This window comes from Syzygium oleosum, unplaced genomic scaffold, assembly GCF_021117445.2.
Source record: "Syzygium oleosum isolate NSW1041296 unplaced genomic scaffold, Sole_v2.1 Sole_v2.52, whole genome shotgun sequence".
NCBI lineage: Eukaryota > Viridiplantae > Streptophyta > Magnoliopsida > Myrtales > Myrtaceae > Syzygium > Syzygium oleosum.
In genome coordinates this window covers 422,966-443,848 of record NW_026607536.1, presented here as the reverse complement: position 1 = coordinate 443,848, position 20,883 = coordinate 422,966, and the positions used below count along the sequence as shown (strand labels likewise).

The 20,883-nt window shown below is 40.2% G+C and overlaps 2 protein-coding genes across 2 annotated transcripts; both read left to right on the top strand.

Annotated features, from left to right (window-relative positions):
* Positions 1–5,904: 5,904 nt before the first annotated feature.
* LOC115679572 (membralin-like protein At1g60995) lies at positions 5,905–17,903 on the top strand. Its single transcript, XM_030603187.2, has 14 exons — positions 5,905–6,209; positions 7,040–7,102; positions 8,089–8,526; positions 9,410–9,491; positions 11,281–11,342; positions 11,496–11,590; positions 12,159–12,238; positions 13,237–13,320; positions 14,633–14,749; positions 15,052–15,137; positions 15,241–15,347; positions 16,502–16,593; positions 16,684–16,760; positions 17,054–17,903. Exons 1-14 carry the CDS (start codon positions 6,057–6,059, stop codon positions 17,516–17,518), a joined length of 2,001 nt encoding a protein of 666 aa, XP_030459047.1. The 5' UTR covers positions 5,905–6,056; the 3' UTR covers positions 17,519–17,903.
* Positions 17,904–18,501: 598 nt separating this feature from the next.
* LOC115679573 (uncharacterized protein C594.04c) lies at positions 18,502–20,210 on the top strand. Its single transcript, XM_030603188.2, has 3 exons — positions 18,502–19,158; positions 19,244–19,507; positions 19,604–20,210. Exons 1-3 carry the CDS (start codon positions 18,913–18,915, stop codon positions 20,081–20,083), a joined length of 990 nt encoding a protein of 329 aa, XP_030459048.1. The 5' UTR covers positions 18,502–18,912; the 3' UTR covers positions 20,084–20,210.
* The last annotated feature ends 673 nt before the right edge of the window (positions 20,211–20,883 follow it).

The following is a 20,883-nucleotide window of genomic DNA, read 5'->3' as shown; positions in this document are numbered from 1 at the left end:
TCTCCATGACACCCATTACTTGAGGGGGGAACTAACATATGAATATAGAATGCGTTTACGTGCCAACAGGCAACAAGCGCTGTACCTCCAACTAATAAACAATGTTATCTAGTTTTGCAGTACAACTGAACCAGAGAGAGCTTCATCTAGTAGTACACTCTGCCATTGAAACGCACCAGTACGATCGTCTTCTTCCCTCTATATATCTCCTCTCCAAACACACCACCGTATCCATATAATTGCCTTCATACGTTCATGCCTTCGTCGACCCTCAACAAGTATAGCTGTCAGATTCCAGGTTTTTTAGCTAACATCTCCATTCATCTTCCTCGCATGCATCAATGCATGTCCAAGGCTCATCGAGACAAGAGCAAACCCGGTAGCAGTGAATTTGAGAAGGACGATTTTTTTTTAATAAGTGTATAAATATGTAGTTTAAAGTTGTCATGTTGGGCACAAAACAGATTTGAGTTTTACCAGCGCTCTGTTGTTCTATCCCCAAAAAAATACGAATTTATCACGTCCTGATAACTTTCAACAAGTATTCATAAGTGTGAAAACTCCATTGGTAGAAAACAACCGAAAACTTTTTTCCAAGTAATTTACGGAAACATTTATGAGATTACCACTTTTTTTGATAGTTTGTAAATTAGCAACACTAGTACTAAATTGCGAACTTTTATTTGCATAACTTATCAATGCTTCGAATGTACTAATTCTTATATGAAATTACCATTCAAAATTGTTAAAGTGATTTATCAAATCTTGACATATTAAATTACCAACTAATTTTGGGTTATCGACTCTCATTTGAATTACTTACCGATGTTTAATTTTTTTTAATTTATCATTTTGTTTATTTTGAGTTACCAATTTTTATTTGCTTTGATTAGTAATCCTTTACATGATACCTAATAATGTCACGCGCAATACAAGTCTTTTTCAATTATTTTTCTAATTATTAGTAGCATGCGCAAACACAATAAAATGTTCGAATGTAAAGTCAAGTAGACTAATCAAAACATCCAGATGTTTGACATAAGCCTGTCGAATTGTTTTATATATTAGACATAGGAGAAGTTGATAATTTATATATACATTGGTAACTAACTAAAATTAGATATTGTAACGGAAAGTTAGTTGGTAATTTAATTGTAAAAGAGTTGGCAAGTAAGGCATGTGAGAGCAGTAACTCAATAGAAAGTTGGTAAATTAAAACAAAAACAAATAAACGTCGATAAGCAAGTCAAATGAGAGTTGATAACCCAAATCAACTTAATAACTTAATTGGAGAAAAGTTGATAAGTCACATATAAAAAAGTCGGTCGTTTCATAATAATTGACAAATTTAAGATGTTGCTAAGAAAGGTCAATAAAAGTTGATAAACGATGAGAGGAGATATAAGAGAAGTTGGTAATTTAAAAATAAAAAACCAAATAAACGTTGATAACTAACTTAAATAGGAGTTGCTGATGCAAAATTAGTTGATAAGTTAATTAGAGAAAAGTTGGTGATCATTCTTTTCTTTAGGGTTCATTGATTCGTGGAATATTTATTGTCAAAATTTTCCGATGTTTGGATCGTTTAGAAAAATTATTCAACGGAGAATATTTTCATAGTTGATGGAAAGCCTATGTTTAAATTCAGAAAAACAATTATCTTTTTTTCGAAAATCAAAATCATTTGTGAAAATACGATTAAACCCTAACACTTGAGCACGAGGACTCAACGACTGTGCCGCGGTCCTCGATGGTCGGGCCCGATTCCACAGAGGCTGGCTCCTATCCCTCGAAGTTTGGCCAGAACCTAGTGCCCTACTCATGTCCCCGTTAGGGAAAATTTTTCCAAAAAGACATAAACCTTCAATTCAGTTCTAAACTTTTCAAGTTTGCCAATTGAATCTTAAAAATTTTCACTTCTTGCCAATTGAGTCCATCCAACCAATTTTGTCCGCCCGAAGCTAATATGGACGCTGGCCAGTGCCGGCTGTCCGGCCAACACTGATGTGGCAAATTTTAAATATTTACAAAAAATTCAATTTTTAAATTTTTAAATTTTTTTTCCTTTTTTTCTTTTTCTTTTTTTTTTGTCTTGCCTTCTTCCCTCAACGACGAGATCGGCCTCGCCTTGGCTAGGCAAGGTTTGACCTCGCCCTCGCCAGTGGTCGACGGGGGCGAGCTTCACTAAAGGCCGGCGAGGCCGACCTCGCTGGCCCTCGCCTGTTGCCATATCGGCTAGAGAGAAGAAGGCTAGGAAAAAAAAAGGAAAAAAAATCAAAAATATTATTAAAATATTAAAAAAATTTCCACATCAACTCCGGCGACCAAAATTGGCCGAATGGAGCAACTAGCCAGAGAGAAGAATGCCAAAAAAAAAGGAAAAAAATCAAAAAAAAATTATTAAAATATTGAAATTTTGAAAAAATATTCACGTCAGCGTTGGCCAAACGACTAGCATTTATGTCAGCTCCGGGCGGCCAAAATTGACCGAATGGACTCAAATGGCAAGAAGGGAAAAGGTTTAAGACTCAATTAGCAAATTAAAAGGTTTAGGACTGAATTGATAAAAGTGCAATAAGTTTGGGACTTTTTGGACAATTTTCCCCCCCCCGTTGACTGTGGTCTGGTACCGAACTCCCATGCCCAAGCCATTGGAGCTCAAGCCCGAGTTTACCAAGGTTAAGCTCGAGAACCTCACAATTGACCCAAGAAATCTCATCTCCATCACTAGGGCATGAAGATCCCAACGGCCGAGCCTAAGTCCCCCAAGGCCGAGGCCTAATCCTCGGCGCCCAAGCCAAGGTCCCTAAGCTCGGGACCCAGGCAACTATACCCGAGTATCGATTGAAACTTATAAATGCTAGTTGATGAATGCATTGTCCTAATGTAGGATCTCGCATGTGTTCATGAGAAGCGATTGAGTGTGCTGATCGATTGGCCAAGTTAGAGATTAACGAGCTGCATCAAATTCTTGTTATTTACTCTCTTCAAGACATTATAAGATCGCATTATGTCTCAAATTTATATAGAGCAGCTATCTTTATGAACTTGTAGTTAGTAGAGAGTTCGTATTTTTTGATTTGGTGGCAATGAAATCATCTCATTACCAAAAAAATCCATAATCCGAAGAATGTCATCCCAATATTAAACCCGATTTGACCCAAATATGGCTCCACCCATAAGCTTATGGATTTTCTAGGTGACAAATTGACTTAATATTTACTATATAAAAACCAAACCCAACAAGAATTCCATGTCAAGTCATTGAACTTTTAATTTTTCTAATCAAGTCATTGAACTTGCATTTTATGACATTTCCAACGAAGTCCTTCCGGCTCCAAATTTTGACACTTGTAATTGATATATCAGTTGAAGCCAGCAAAAGTCTAATGTGTAATTTTTTTTTTGAATGCCGTGGCTTATTGCTTAATGCATTGGACTTGAAACTAGAGACCAACTTTTGAGCAATGAGATTTCTCAACATTACTACTGCCCTTAATTGTCCCCCATTAAGGGTCCGTTTGGTTCAACTTTGTAAATGTGCCTTGGGGGAATGCAAATACCTTTAGGTTAAAGCTCTTTTAGGAAATGTAAATGGCGTTTCGTCAAAAATCCTTTGTAAAGCTACTTTGGCAATTTTTTTTGCAAAGGAATTTGGGAATTTTCTTTTTTATTAAAAAAAAGCTTACCCTACCGTTCGTCGGAGCAGGTGAAGGGTTACCGCTGCCGGCAAGCTAGATCTGGCATTGGCAGCCGTCGCCTGAGGTCGGGCGACCCTTAGTGAGAGTCGTGCGACCCAAGTGCTGTCCCTGGGTCGCACGGCCCACCTCGCCGGCCCGATCCAGTGTTGTCGGCCCTCACCGGCTGCCCTCACGCAAAAAGATCAATAGTAACAACGAGGGGCAAAATCGGAATATTAAAGAATAAGTGAGGGCAGTTTGGGGGCAAAAAAATTGATTTCAGCATTGGGAATGCTCGCCAAACGGTTCAGCATTTGCTGAAAGCCCCTTGGTAACACTAAACCAAACGGGGCCTTAAACTCTTGTTGGTTCTAACCAACACGTCAGCTTATTTAAAGGGATTTAGAATAAGACGGATTTAGTTGAAAAATTTAATGCAAGTTCCAGGACTTGGTTAGATAAATTAAAAATTATAATGACTTTCATTAAGAAATATACACAAATAATTTAATACACAACCATATGTAACCTTTATACCACACGAATAGTGCATGCTTTAAGAAAATGAAAGTAAATTTTCCTTTTCATATGATGGAAAATAGTTTCCAATTCATTTTTAGATTTCAATCAAATACCATAAAATATTGTCATTATCCTGAAAAATTACTTTAAACACCTTCTGAAAATGTTAAATTTTCCATGAAATAAATTGAACATTGTTGTTTAGATTCTTTTAATTATTCAATCATTTAAACATCATAGAAGGATATTATCTTTTCTTACCAACGTGACACTTATAATTTCATGACAATCAGTGAACACGCGTGCTAAGCACGCGGGTTGAAGTTTTCACGAGTCATTTGATTAACAATGCTTTGATCAATCTTTTTTTTATGCGACTTTCCAATTAAAATGCTAGCTTCATTTCCAAGGCTTTAAAGTGAAAACGCTAGGATACTTTGAATCAAATTAGTACATGGTCGGTGGGGCTAACAAAATCATAGAATGAAAGCATCTATTTCTCCATCCCAAGTGGCGAAGGACGGCAGCTGGCGGCAAGAGGCAGCCGGCATTGGTTGGTGGCGGACAGCGGGCGATGGAGGACGGCAGGCGGCGGAGGACGGCAGACGACAACGGCGGACGGTAGGAGGTAGTCGGCGGGCAGGAGCGGAGGATGGCAGACAACGGCGAGAGGCGGCGGGGGGCGATCGGTGGGAGGCAGGAGGTGGTCGGTAGGTGGCGGGTGGGCGGCCGATTAGTAGCGAGGGCGAGCGATGAAAAAAGTTTTTATTTCTCATTTCTATTTCAAAAATAGAAAAGTATAAAATTTGTACTTCTTATTTATGTTCCAAACCTATTTCTGAAATCAAAATTTGTTCTAGAAAAAAGAATGAAATTGTATTACCAAACGGATTTCTGTTGCAAACCGAGGTATAGGTGCCTCGATTACCCGTGCGGGCTCGTCCCCGGGGAATGGTGGCGGATCCTCGGTTACCAAAAACAAAAAAAAACATCATAGAAGGATATTATCTTTTCTTACCAACGTGACACGTATAATTTCACGACAGTGATTGAACACGTGTGCTTAGCACGCGGGTTGAAATTTAATCAACAATGCTTTGATCAATCTTTGTTTATGCGACTTTCCAATTAAAATGCTAGCTTCCCCCGAGGCTTTAAAGTAAAAACATTGGGATACTTTGAATTAAATTAGTACATGGTCGGTGGGGATAACAAAATCGTAGAACAGAGAACACAAATCTTGTATTCAACATTCAAAGCATCTATTTGTGATTAATGAATATGTTTCGGAGGCATGAATAATAAATTTTAATACGACAACTGCAGCGAATTTACAATCCCCAAAACGACACGATATTGGAAAGAAAAGCTTTTGCATCATCAACATCAACATCAACATCAACATCAACATCATCATCATTATTACTATAATTATTATAATTTTTGTGATGTAATTATTGTTGTGATTACCATGCACTTGCTTTCGTGAAACGAAGATGCGATTGCCGTCGTGCGATTCCTCTTTTTTCAATCGAGGCGGGTCTTCAATGACGGGCTGTACAATCAAACGCAGCGTTTCGGGCTCGCTTCGTGATTAACGTGCGCGCGGATCAGGAACGAGAGAAAGGTCAAAGCCCAAACGCAAAAGAAAAAGAAAAGAAAAAGGAAAAAAGAAAAAAAGAAAAACAATCGTGAATTATCGGTTGGACGGACATCGCAGTTTATTCTCGGATTGGAACATTTTCCTCTGGAAGAGGTCGACGAGGGAATCGACTGAAGAAGAAGAGAGGCGGAGAAGAGAGTGAAGAAGGAGGAGGGAGGAGATGGAGATGATCGTCGCGTAGAGGGAAGGGAATGGATCCGGAGCAGACGTTCATTCGGGTCCAGGAGCGGTTCTCGCAGATCCTGACGCCCCGGCTCCGAGCTGCTTTGGAGTATGTCTACCTCTTCATCGCCGTCACTCTCTTCTGCATCCTCGTCGTCATGCACGCCAATTACGTCCAGCAGGTAACCCTCGATCGTCCCTCGCGCTTGTTCTGAGTACCCTTTTGCGAGCTTGGGGCCTGGCCTGTGTTTGGGTTTTGTTCCGCCGAATGAGTTGATGGATAGGGTTGTGTACAGTGTCCGAAGTTGGTTTAGCCGGGACACACATCAGTTGATTGTGTTGCGGTTCGTTTGGTTACTCATCGCGGTGTTTGCAGTGTGACGATTTGGTGAGGTGAAGGATTAAGTCGTGGGTGTTTTTGCATGGGGGAGAAATTGATGCGGGTTTGAGACAAAATTGGACCTTGGGGGTTATTTAACACTCTCATGTTGTGGGCGAGCATCTTTATTCGGATAGTGGGGTGATGATCTGTTGAAGCGTAGCCTTAAGTTATGCAGGTCACCCTGCTTGCCATTGCCATTAACTATTTCGAGATTCAAATTTGTGAATAATTTTGCTTTTGGGATTGCCTAAGAAACGTTAAGTTTAATGCCAGTATGTGTTAGGGTAGTTGCTACGACCTCTTGTGCTGAGTGATGATCGCTGGGAAGCGAATCAAAATGAAATCCATATCTTGCATCTGGCGAGGTCCAACATCCAAATAAACAACAGTTGTCTGTACTGCTTGTCTTGGGAGAGAGAGAGAGTTCAAGCTTGTGCTTTGGTTTGTCACTTGTTTTGTTCAGTTGGTGGTATTCTTTGTACTGCATCCTGCATTTCGTCTTTCATTCAACTAAATAGTAAACACAACCATATGTTTTAGATACTTTAAGATATGCTTATCTCTACTTTTTTAGTGTTCTTGCACTTTGGCTATTGTGGTATACGGCTGAAATTTAGTTCTTGTCATCAGCCTGGCTGTTCTAGTGAGTTCACTGGAGTCCAAACAGCGGATGCCCAACTCTTTCATATCAAGGTATGAGATCATTTTGTTGTTTATTCCAATTTGACTGTACCTTTGCTTGCTTGTCTCTATTTTCTTCCCTTCTTTTTAATTGTACCTTTTCTTTATACTCGTAGTTAACTCCCCACTCTTAATACCTTTTTGTCCTTCGTTTTCTGCTTTTGTGGGTTGATTTTTTTACCTTATGCCTTCTCATTTGTGATCCGGTCAATAGATACTTGGAACCTGTTTGGAACCTGTGACGGGTAATTATTGAGGTTTGTGGTGATGGGAAGAGTTTAATGGTTTTGTGTTGTGCTGACGTAATAGTAGTTTGATTTTGCTTAACATAATGAACATTTTCATTTTGGAATCTCCACAATCCTACGGTGTTTACACATATTTTGTGTCAACTGCAGAATTCTCTATTAAAACTAGTCTGCTTTACTTTCCCGCCTTTATTTGGTTGCCTTAATTAGTCGTCAATTTTAACATGTATTTCCGTTTTACGTGGTTGCATCAGTAAATGATCAGTTTCAATATGCAGACATGTAATTATTGCCAGTGATGTCACATACCTTGTATTTCCGTTTTATGTAATTGCATCAGTAATTGATCAGTTTTAATATGCAGACATGTAATAGTTACCAGTGATGTCGCATACCTAAGGTACGATCAATGATATAAAAATAGAGGAGCTGCTGGTAAATTGGAAATACTGGTAGTGGTTGTGGGAACAGGCTGTTTTTATGATTCGGCAAACTTGTTGCCTTAATAATATGGGTCAGTGAAATGAGAGGAGAAAAGCTCAATGGAGTGCATGGTAATCGGTAGCTAATCTTAGAGTTGTGGACATGTTATATTTTTGAGTCAGTTACTTCCGTTGTGATGTAAGATAATACTTTTCCAGATCAGTCTTTTATATTTTTTTCAATTTGGTGGCTCAAATCCTTTTTCCCCCTTTGCCAAATGTGAAGTGTGATCATTCAGTGACATTTAACATCTCTTTACTGCTGTAGATAGCCAGTGTAGGCTTGTGGTCACAATATGAGACTGCATTGGACAGGAGAGATCTTCCTGATTCTGAACATGCAGAGGGCGAAGTGGAAGTTCAGAATGTAGATGGAAAGGGATTGACACTTCTGGCTGCAAAGTATTGGGTAAACTGGATCGTCTCAGGTGTTAGACGGGGCAAACTAGTCTTACAGTTTTGGAAGACTGACAATGAGGTATCTGACCATCAAGCGGAAACTTTTCCTAGCAGCCAGAATTCTAAGTCGACAGATGATGAAGCAATTGGCAGAACAGATAAAGAGGGGTCTCGGAATAGCTTTCCTTTATCCGCCAAGGAAACATTTAAAGCTGCTATTGCTCACTTGGGCAGGAAATGGTGGAGACGTCTCTCATTCATATGGACACTTGTCAAACAAATTGTCGGAAGTTTCTGGAAGTTGTGGGTGAGTGGACTACAAATATTATCGGTTTTTTCTAATATATTTGTGCTCGTGATTAGCTCTCGTTTACGCATTGTTGCTTTTGAATAGGCAATTTTGATGATGGCGAAAAAGTGAGGCAGTTTTGACCTCTATTATCTGGCATTTAGATGTACAGCCATCGTAGGAAGAGTAGATTACTAGACTTATAAAATTCTGAATTAGGGTATTTATGTGTGCCTTGATTTAATGGGATCTTAGGCATTTATATCGGGATTTTGGGTGATGAAAGATTGAAGTGATTCACAATTCCCATTGCATTAAGATTCTAAGGTTAACAGCAATCAATACTATGATTTGGTGTATCTACTCTTTAAAGATCCTCCAGCAGTCTTCCATGTTCCTACCCCTCCAGATCCTTGAGCTGTATAAGCTAGTTATGTACTGCGCATTTAAAGTGGTGACAACTCAACTATTCCTAAGAAGTTCCGTAAAGCACCTGGACCTGAGATTTTACCATTGCAAAAGCTTGAAATTCTGGATTGCACTTTTGGAGGATGATTTTGTAGGCCTATGTGTTGCTTTAATTTTGGGATTATTTCATCATGGCAATTGTTCCTTGCTGCCTGTAGCCAGGGTACCACTTAAGTTTCACAGCTCATGTTTGACAATTTTGTGAGCTACGCTATCTTTGGAACGTCTAATTTTTTCACCTGGGCTCTTTATTAGCTGGTTTTGACATTTGATGTATATTTTCATTTTTTGTTTATCTGGCGTGTCATTTCATAGTTGCAAGGTAATGCTCTATATATGAAATCTCTTTGTTTCAATGTGGTTACAGATGCAAAAGGATTCGTTTGATCGATGTGCTAATTTCCTGTGGCTGAATTCGAAATTTTTACTGCAGAATATTGCAGGTGTGCACTTCAACATCGACATACCTAGGTGGTTGCACATACTTCATCTAGATAGGACCAACTTATATGCAGGTAAAGAGTTGCAATATTGTGACGTCTTAGCACACACATAGCATGAGCCTTGATGTAATTCTATCCTTCACCAAGTGAACTCTATGACTTGTAAATAGGTTGGCATTCCCTGTGTGCCACTTTGAGTTTCTTTTACTGATAAGAAAAAAGAACTTGCAACTTTTAATATCCACTATTGTGTAAAATTTTGGTTCAGTTTGGATCTTTTTTGTACATATATAAGACAGTTAAGATAAACTAGTCTTTGTAACTTCCATTTATTGGTTTTTTTATATTTTACACCTTTGCATGTGACACTTTGTTCTTTTCTATCTGGCGCTCTATTTCTCACTAACATCAGATTTAACACAACAAAAATGGAAAAGATAGCATTGCATGGTTCTCTCTCCTTCCCCCCACCCTTCCGGTAGGTACTATTAGATTCATTGCTTGGAGAAGTCTTTTTCCACGTTACTTGCACTTAGTCTGTGTTGGGTTGTTTGGATTTTTTTGTCAGATAGGATGAGGTTGGACAGGATAATGACGGTATTTGAAATATCTTATACAGTGTATGGTAGATGTCCGATTATAACTTGGATACAATACAAATTCTTCTCTCCTCTCCCCCTCCCCTCCCCTACCTTTACGCCATTGTCATCAACCCAATATCACTGTCGCCTTCCACCGCCACCTGTCAAGCCGCCGTTGACATCGTCTCACCTTGCTATGCCATCGGCACTCGTCATCGCATCCCCTATCATCGCTCAGTCATCGACCCGTGGCACCCAGTCAGCCACCATCTCTGTACTGTCTCGATTCTCTACATTGTGACCTTTGTGGCCTGCCTCAGATGATATTGTCAGCATTGGGCAACACCAGATAACCTCTTGTTGCACTCCAGGATCTCCACCATCCCATTTAAGCATCACTGCAAGTCGGCGTAGATGATGGTGAACGCAGTGAGGGAAACCTTACAGTGGCGAATTGCGTCGAGCAGCTTGGGCTTGATGAGAATCTCAGTCTCCATTTTGTCATTGTCCCTGAAATCCCTAGCGTGTGGAAGAGGTGGGCTGCGAAGGTCTTCCTTATGTCCTTGCCTATGAAGCTCACAAACACATTATAGTTCCATTGATGAATCGAAGCAGAAGATGGAATGCGTCTCGCTCGATTTCTTCGATTCCCATGAGGACAATGCATGATAGAGTGAGAGACTGTGAAAAAGGTGGAAACTTTTCCTCGCAGGTGAAGTGTATATGTATGGGAGATGGCGCACAAGTTGTGAATGAGAAGGGACGACGAATGAAAGCTCCGCCATCACACCAAATTTGGATTTCGATCGAGAAGCTCCAGCTGGGTAACACGATGGTTGGCCGGAGTGATGATTGGTGGTGGTTGGAGTCAACGACGAGCGGCTGTTGCAGTGGTGGTCCTCCGTGGTGACCAGTGTATACAATAGATATGAGAAATCTTATTCACCTTTATCCCACCCCCTACATGGTATTTTTTTATCTGGTTTATATCCCTCTTTTATCCAGCCTTATCCTGTCCTGGACAACAACAAAAAACTAGATAGGACAAAATTCTATCTAGGCTTTTATCCTGGCCACCGAACATTGGCTTAGATCTTTATGTGCTCGAAGCTTACTATATCTCTGTGAGTACTATCTGGCAATAGGTGTTGGCACTTTTTGTCGGTGCAGCTTCTGGATTTATCCACTCTGGTTGTTTATGTGACAATTGGTCAAGAAAGTTGGTTTTTCCTCTCTTTATTCAATCATTTTCTCTTATCGTATCGTGCCATTTGTTGCAGTGCAGTTGATTGAAAAGAGAATTAAAGCTTTTGAACCAACGTACTTATACACCATGGAAAAGGTATGATGACAGTTATTTGTTCTTGTCCTTTGCGCCACAATTTTGCTGAATCACTTATGGTGTGATGGTTTAGCTTTTTTGACTGAAAGAATTTGTAATAGGGTTTGAATCTCAATCTAGTTGGACCAAGAGAGTAGTTTTTTTTCCCTGCAGGGATATTTTCTGCTGCCTGAAAATGCTAAGACTGAGCACAACATTCGTACGGTGAATATTAGCATATCAGCTCAACATTCTTGCTTTGGCAACAGGTTAACTTCTCTAACTTAACATATTTTTCATCTGCTTTCCAGGAAGGAAGAATAGGTCTTAATTGTCTATTATCAGATTTTAGATATTTTTTCAATTACCTTTTCTTTAACTTAGCTTTTGGCCTTTTAAATTTTCGAGAGCCTGTTCTTAGTCCAAGGGCGACAAGATTTTTGTTATGCATGTTTATTGAATATATATCCTGGATGGATTTCCATCTTGGTAATTTTTGCCGATGTCAATCACGTTCTGTTCCTTCCCGCTCCAGTGAAGCGTGGTCTCTGGGTTACATTTTATGACCATCCAGATATATTAGGTCGCGAGTGCTTGTTTAGTTAGAAATGAAAGAATATAAAAGTAACTACCCATAAAGCAGATATCACAAGATAGTTTTCCTGCACTATCGCATAAAGCTTCTCTTGGTGGACACTGGACACACTAGGTTGGTATGATCATATATGGTCACTATTGAAAGTGAACCGACTCTCATAGGGAAACGTGTTACTTTTAGGAGTTCGAGTACCATTCACAGTTCTGGCTATATTTTTAAACCTATTGTGGCAATTTCAGGTGGCAGCAACTTCTGATAAACAGATTTGTTGGATATGATACCATTTTGATGAATAGTTTGTTGAACTCTTCTAAAAAAGGTATTTATATGTTTCAGCAAGAATACTGGTTTTCCTTTCGTAATTTTTTTTTCGAGTTCTCACTTGAAATTTAATTTACTAATGGGCAATGCTCTCAAGGAAGCCTGCCTCTTTAAGCAGATATGCAGGTGATTAAAATGTTAAGCACCATATCTAGGAGTTCTAGAGCATTATTTAATATGAAGCGTTGAGATCAAGATAGTAGAAACTTAGAATTATGGAGAGATAACACTTTTTGGATACCAATAAATGTATGCTTTTCATACTTCAGAATACTGAAGAGAATTGAGAGGAGGCAAGTCTTCAGCATATGGTCCGCCTACTTTCTTAATCAGTATTAGTGAAAGTGCAGTAGCACTGCAGCAGTGCCCTATCATGTAAGAATTGGGTGTGGATTAAAGAACTACAAAACTTGTGAGAAAAATGATAGTGTAAAATGAAAAATCTGCAAACATTACACGGAGATTCAGACACAGTTAGTGGGGTTTTGTATACATGCATTACTCCGTTGTTCCCTTGATAATATCTCTACTTTTACTGATAAATTAAGGGAATGGTTTAGGAAGATATAGATAAAGAAATCGGTAGTTTTTTATTGGACTTTTAAGATTTATGAACAAAAGAAGGGATTAGCAAGACAGTTTCTTTGAGGATCTTTTGTGGAGAGTATTTGAATACAAAAGACCAAAGAGAAATATTTTCCATGTTGCTGATCCTGTATGAGGCAAGCTACTATTTATGAATCTGTAGGCTGATGCTCCCAAAACTCAATTTTTCATACATTTTCCTTGCCTTGGGATGATTCAGCCTTGTACTTGATGTTATCTTACCCTACTGTTTGACTATCTTCCACTGGATCTGGAGATTATGTTGCCAATTTAGGTAATCATGCGTTCATCGGGGTTCAAAATATTATAGTGATAGTAAGACAGCCTTTGATGTTCCAGTATGTCAAGTAGAAGCTTTATGATTCCCTCTGAATGGTAAACCTCCTGCAGGTCACCTCTACAATTACCAGACCAAGGAGTTCTTTAATCTTACTTATGCGCACGAACCTCCGGAAGGTCCAGCAAGATTTGGAGGTTAGATTCTTTTTTTTCCCCTTTCTGTGTCTATGATTGTAGCTAAACGGCAATAAAGGAGCATTTTGTGAAAGAAAAATAAAAGCTTCTAGTGCTCCATTATTTACATATATTCCTACAGCATATAAATAGTCTGAGGTCATTAGGAGCATGTTGGATATGGTTGGATTAGTGAGTATTATATTCACTAGATCCCTTTGGACTTTGGAGTTTTTAATCTAAAGATTTTTGGCAAAAGAACCTATCAGTAAATTTGATGCCAAACAACCTAGGAGGCAGGAATAGTTTAGTGTGTTTAGAGTGGCTGTGGCTTTTAACTTGGTTTTAGATATTTACATTTGAAATTTGACTGTTACTATGGAATATTGTGAATTAAACATCTCAAAATTTTTATTGGAAAACACGTAAATATTTACCGCTAAACCCATTTAAGCCTTTAAGAAACTCATTACACATTCTGTCCCATAAGACAGGTCTTTTTTTGTCTTCTGGTTTCTCTCTCTCTGGCTTTTGTGCAAAAAGCTATACCAACTTACGAGCAATTCCACAAGCCAAGTAATATGGCCAAGCCACCAATTAGCTCTATTTGATACAACTGTAGTATCAGTTGATGGAGAAGTTTTCAACATATGAAATGTTTGCGGTACCGCTTTTACATAAACATGCATGCTGCACGCCTGTGGAACATGTTCGCGATACAATTATGAAACATCTTTCCTCTCAGAAGTAAAACAATTGGCACAATGCATAGCCTTTTGTAACAGTCATCATCTCCAGTATAAAATCTAAGTTTAAGCCATTGGATGCTATTATAACATGTTCCTGTTAGTTTGACATAAGAAATGAAGTGCGCTGTAAGTGGAAATGTATCGAAGGATGTCGGTTGTTTAGAAATGGTTTGGCCTTATGAGTTCACGTGCAGGGATGTGAACTTTACTTTCCTTTAATCTGGCTGAACACCGAACCTTGCTTTAGACTTGGTTTCAAGTGGGTTGGTGTTTTCTGAGTAACTTATTCGAAGACATGTGGCCCATTATAATCAATCAGTGTGGTTATTAAAGTCTCCTTTATAAAATTACTAGCGTCGTTGGACTACTTGACAATATTGAAGATTGTGTCGATGCAATGTAATTGTGGAGATTGGTGAATGTACAGGACGAAAACTATATGGAAAAACGTTAGCATGAGAATTGATAGTTATTAAGCTGATAACTTTTGGTAATTTGTCTTTGTTTATTTTTAAGAGAATCTTGTCCCTCAATTTTCAGTTAATTTTCAATAGACAAGTAATGCATTCACTGGCCACTTGCAGACTACTTTGTGAAAAAGTGTGGAGTGCTCATGATGTCTCTGTTCGTTTTTTTCACGACGACAATGTCCGTATCATTCACATTGAGAGAGACACAAACCCGAATGCTGAAATTCACAGGTTTGTATTGGATCCCTGGTATGATGGAAGCTGGGTACCTGTTCTTTGATCTTTATTTATCGTTCCAGGAACAGTGTAATAGGATTGCTGCATATATGAAAGTTGTCTGATGTACACTGCCAATTATATGAAAATCGTTGATTTTTTTAGTAGCTGTCTGGAGCTTATCTTCTCTCTGATTCGGGTTAGGGGTTCTATAGCTCTTGAGCTGGTGGCATCTTTTGATTTGCACCTTCATGTTTCGTCTCTATTTTCTTCTTTCACATACTTCTATATAATTCTAAAATAATAGTGATTTGCAGTGCAGCTTCAACATCACGCAAGACATCGGCTTCCTACATTTCAACTGATATTTGTGCATGTCATAGAATCCCTTGTCTTTGTACCGGTGAGCATTATGGTTTGAAGATGGTTTGACATTAGTATGGACAGCCCATCAAATATTGCAAATAGTGCAAAAGCTTCTTAACAAGCAGTGAATTGGATTGCAGATCATGATCGGGATTCTCTTTTTCCTGTTCGAGTTTTATGATGACCAGCTATTGGCTTTCATGGTGTTAATTCTCGTGTGGTTATGTGAACTATTTACACTCATAAGGTATCTCTCTCTGTCTCTCTCTGTCTCTCTCTCTCATGCTTATGCACGCACAAGGAGCTGCAGGCATGCACTTTATGTACATAATAGACAAGCTTGTGTCCATCCATACCTGTGTGTTTGTAAGTATTTGTTATGCTTATACCATTGAACTTTTATGCATTGTTAGGAAGTTTGCATCCTTGAATTTAGTAGGGAAACCGATGCCTGCAGACTGTTGATGCAATTTTTTAAGTAGTATGAGGAAAAGTGTATTCATGTTGGATGAAGGACAGTTTTGTACCATTCAGTTGATTATATTGTTTCCTCTTTTGGGCATTTGGCAACCAAGATCATGATAAATGCAATTATTCTCGCTAGTGAACTTATCATATTTTCAAAGCGGGTAAAAATTACTGGCCATAATTTTCACTATTAAACTTGGGAGAATAAGCACTCGTTCCTGCGAAGTATCATTTACATTTTCCGAGATTTATCGTATGTAATCCACGATAAAGGGGAACCTTGAGTTTATTGACCTTATGGAGGAAATAAACCAAATGCGGTGCAAAGGCATTGGTGGATCCACGTGATGGACTCCTGGGAAAAGGCTCCAGTGGTGTTGGTGGTTGGTATTTTCATATGAATTTGTAGTTTAGTTGGCATGCAGGATATGCATAACTCCTGTACTTAAATGGCATAAGCAAGCCGCATTTTGAGTAATCAAATCCAAGGGGTACAGGAGAAGATATGTTTCTCCTTTTTAATAGCAGAAAGAGATTGTTATTAGATGGAGCTGGAAAGCAGTGTGGTTTGGACTATTTGGTTTCATAACTTCTCCTTTTCTGAAAGTGACAGATAGTAACAGATAATGAGTGGGCTCTGTTGGATATTCTTAGCTAAAATGTATTCTGTTCTTTTGTCCTTTATCTCCTGCTGCTATGGATTGGTTAATTCGTGGTTTAGAAGATTGTGCTAAAATTTTGAATTCGCAATCAATTCTTTAAGCTAAATTGAACGTGATGCCGATTGTTCTGTGATGATAAAGATGTTTCACACATTTTAGAGTCCCATCAGTTGAAAATATGCAACATGATTTATTCACGAGCACATGTCCCCAAATACAGTCTTTTACCTTCGAATAAAGACTAACAGCTAAAATCTGATTATCCTTGCAGTGTCCGCACGCCAATATCAATGAAGTTCTTTCCCCGGTTTTTCCTTCTCTATTTCCTGGTTTTCCATATTTATTTCTTTTCCTATTCTTATGGTACGTTTCCCTTCGCCTTTCTTTCTTTTGTACGCGCGCACGCATCTATGGATGAAGACTCTCATTTAAGTGTTTCATGAACTTTTTCAGGTTTTTCATACTTGGCACTCTCTACAACGGCAGCATTCATGCAGCATCTAATCTTATATTTCTGGAACAGATTTGAGGTAATTGTAATATAGCAAGTGCTGCATTAGCTTGTACTCCCAATTGGGAAGCACGGTGTGTGGACCTATAGGTCAGAAAGATATTGTTAGAATGTCTTGCCAGATGGTTCACAGGATGAATATAGTGCTTGGTTAAATGCATATCATTAGAATGTTATACCGATAGTTTAAGGAGAAGCTCTGGAGAAAGAAACTATTCTGTACTTAGGAATACTGTCTGTCTCTCTCTCTCGCCCTTTGAAGGCTTGTTTACCTTGGTCACTTAGGTTCACTTTCCTGTATTGATCTTATAGGTCCCCGCTCTACAAAGGTTTATGCAAAATCGGCGGTCACAGCTTCAACAGCACCCAGACTTCCACATCACCTCGTCCACAATCCTCGCATCAACATTTCACATAACCAGACTAAACACTAGGAACGCAGTTCCAGCCAATGCAGACATGATAACTGGACCTGTGTCTGGGCAGAGACCTGGATTAGATCAAACCACACAGGCGAATACCATGCGGAATAGTTTCGGGCTTCCGGAACAGGCTGAAACCGACAATGCTGGACAGCCCGACCTACGCCAAGCAGAGGGTGGTGCCAACCCGGGAACTATGAACTCGTTTAGCTCTCTCTTGTTGTGGATATTAGGCGGTGCCTCTTCTGAAGGTCTCAACTCGATCTTTTCTATGTTCAGAGATGTGAGAGACCAAGGACAAGCTTATGCAGAATCCCCTAGGCATGAAAATCGCACGACTCCAAATGCTCAATAGCATAGGAAACGAAGATGATTCCAGCATCCGTTGAGAGAAATGCATCTTGATGTTGAAAGGTGAAAAAGGCAATAGGTGAATGGCATTCACTGAGCTTTTATTTGTACAGAAATTATATGTGCAATACATGAGAGTAATATCAGTGAACCCCCAAAGAATATACTTCAGGATTCAAGTTGGGGGAGAAGGGAAGACTGGTGGATATGATTTGTTAATGTGGTTTATGGATCTCGGTCCCACACTTCCCTTCTTTAGAGATACAGTATCTTGATATAAGAATAGCGGCTCTTGTGAAACATGGTTTTTGTAGTGAAAGCTAATCATTCTGAACTGTTTGTTCCTTTTCTGGCATTGGAATATGAAATATACCATCCTGGTCCAGTGATGTGAAGGTGTATGGTCCATGACTGATTGTCAATATCATGTTGTCCCAATCGACCGCTTTTGTATTATAAGGATGTTGGGTACTTGGCAGCAATAAAAGCTGTGAAGAGTCTAGTTGGTATTTGCACAAGGCGTCGACAAGCGCACTTCACGATTACAGCACCTACGACAATCGATTGCAGAATTGCTTTTATGAAGTCATCCCCCTTGAATGCAAAATTCTTCAGCACGAACTATATCAAATAGACTCGGACTTTTTAAGTAGGAAGGACAGAAAGAAAAGCGATTGAAATCAAGAAAATTTCTCATGTACAGTAATGGTAAAGCAAAATCATCTGGGTAAAGTTCCCTTCCGGAGAAGATTCAAAATAAGATTGACAATTTCTGATATGCAATGATGGTTTTTTATTTCTCATCATCAGCAGAATCTATACAATCTCCCTGCTCCAAATTGATGTTAAATTACCCCCTCCCCCACAATAAAAAAAATAAAAACAGAAGCCAGACGAATTTACTAGAGGGAAAAGGCAGGGCAGGACTGCCTGTGAGGCCGTGACTGTGAGTGAGGTGGAGAAACAGAAGGAGGAGAGAGGTTAAAGAAGTGCCGCGCATGGCCGAAGCTCACTCCACTCCACTGGCACCAACCTGCGATTGGCCTGCGGTGCGCAATGATGATCACTCATACTCAATTTCCTTCCTTTTTCATGCTTTTTAATCATGCCTCGTGTCCCCCTTCACCCGTTCGTGGTCCACGGTCCTCTCTCTCACTGTGTCTGCGTAGATTGCGGAACTCTCGCACTCTCGGCGTGTGCAAAGTGCAAAAGCAGAGTCGGCGATGCGAAAGAGGGAGGGGGACCAGGGTGCGAGGCTGGATTATAGAATGCGGTGCGTGCATGTGAGTGGATTCGACTCATCATTTGGCCCACCCCCACATAAGCTACACAATCATCCCATTCCACGTCTATTTATAGACTCGGCCCCGTCGTCTCCACTGCATCAGGCAGCCGAGCATGGGTCGCAACCTCAAGAACGCCCTCCTCGCCTTCGTCGCTCCCCTCCCCTCCATTCTCTTCTACTTGGCCTTCCTCAAACACTCCGGCTCCGTCGCTGCCGGCGATGGCGGCGATGGCGGCGATCGCCTCTCTCCTCTCTGGAGCTGGTGCCTCCACCATCCTTTTCTCTTGGCCAACGCCTTCTTCTTCCTCAACGTCAACGTCCTCTTCTGGACCATCAGTCAAATTCAGTCTAGCCACTGGGTGAGTGCCTCCCGCTTCTCTCTCTTGTTTTGTTTCGCGGGGCCAGCAAGTTGAACGCGTCTCCTCTGTTTCTTGGTCGTTGCAGATGATAGATCCGTACTGGACGGTGATTCCCGTGCTGCTGACGCATTACTACGCCACCCACCCTCTGGGGCAGTACAACTGGTGGAGATCCAGAATTCTGATGGCCATGACATGGGCGTGGAGCGTGAGGCTCTCCCACAACTACTTCAGGCGAGAGAAATGGCAGTGGGGTGCTCGGGAAGACTGGAGATTCACCGAGATGCGCGCAAAGTATGGCAAGAACTGGTGGTGGGTCTCCTTCTTGGCCATCTACGTCTCTCAACAGGTGCTCTCTGCAATTCCTTTCCTGCCCCGAGTCAGTGAATTCTCTTCTATGCCCGGTGACTGTTTGATGAAATGTCTGAACGAGCTCTACCTGCAGGTTTTCCTCCTTGGAGTGTGTCTCCCGACGTATGTAGTACACTCAGTGGACAAGCCCCTGAACGTTTGGGATTTTTTGGCTGTTCTTGTGTCGGTTTGCGGCATCATCGTGGCCTACTTTGCGGATACTCAGCTTCATGATTATGTCAGTCGAAATGAGAAGCTGAAAGAACAGGGGAAGCCCGTGGTGCTCAATCTTGACGAGGGCCTGTGGCGCTACTCGAGACATCCGAACTACTTCGGCGAGCAGCTATGGTGGTGGGGACTGGTCATATTCGCGTGGAACTTGGGACAGGGATGGACACTTGTCGGCGCACTGATCAATAGTCTCTGCTTATTCCACGTGACCGGGCTTGTCGAAGAGCGGATGTTGAAGAAGACTCACAGGGCCGAAGCTTACAGGCATTATCAGAAAACTACATCGGTATGGATCCCTTGGTTCAAAGCATCCGAACAGCCTGGAAAGGACAAGACCATTTGATCTTTTTTGTACTCGAACTGTTTGTGGAGACATGTGTGAACCAGTTTGTGTAAAATGAAGACCTTCACATTGTTTCGTACGGTTTTTCTATCCTTCTAAGGGGTTTCTCTTATTGGTTTAATGACCATTTGCTGGGTAAATCTACGTAGAAGATCACTCTTGACACATTAATTTAATGTATACTCGGTGTACAGAACGAAAAGAGATGCACCTATCCAGTTGCCAACGGCATCCGTTGCCGAGACGGCTAATCTACCATACCAAACCGGTACGTGCCAAACGATGCGAATCAATAGTAAATGTCCTAATCAGGCCAGTCGAAGGCCGTAATAAACATCCAAAAGCAATTTTGTAAATCAAACTGACTATACTGACTACCATTCACTTTTCACGTAAATGGATCTTGAATCTGTCTTAATGGGCATGAACCAAAAGATTTGCCTTATAAACATGATAGTTTGATTTGCCCTATAGGCTATAGACATCTTTGTTGTATGAGTAGATTTTGGCCTAATTCCAAAAAAAAACACTAACTTTAGGTCGAACGACAATTTTGGCCCAAACTTTTTTTGTTACATAAAAAAGCACCAACTTTAGGTCGATAGACAATTCTGGCCCGAACTTTTTTTTGTTCCATAAAAAAGCACCAACTTTAGGTCGAGGGACAATTCTGGCCTGAACTTTTTTTTGTCCCGTAAAAAAGCACAAACTTTAGATTGAGTGACAATTCCGGCCCCAATTTTTTTTGTCTCATTAAAAATCACCAACTTTCATCATAATCCTAAAATCTGGCCCCCTGT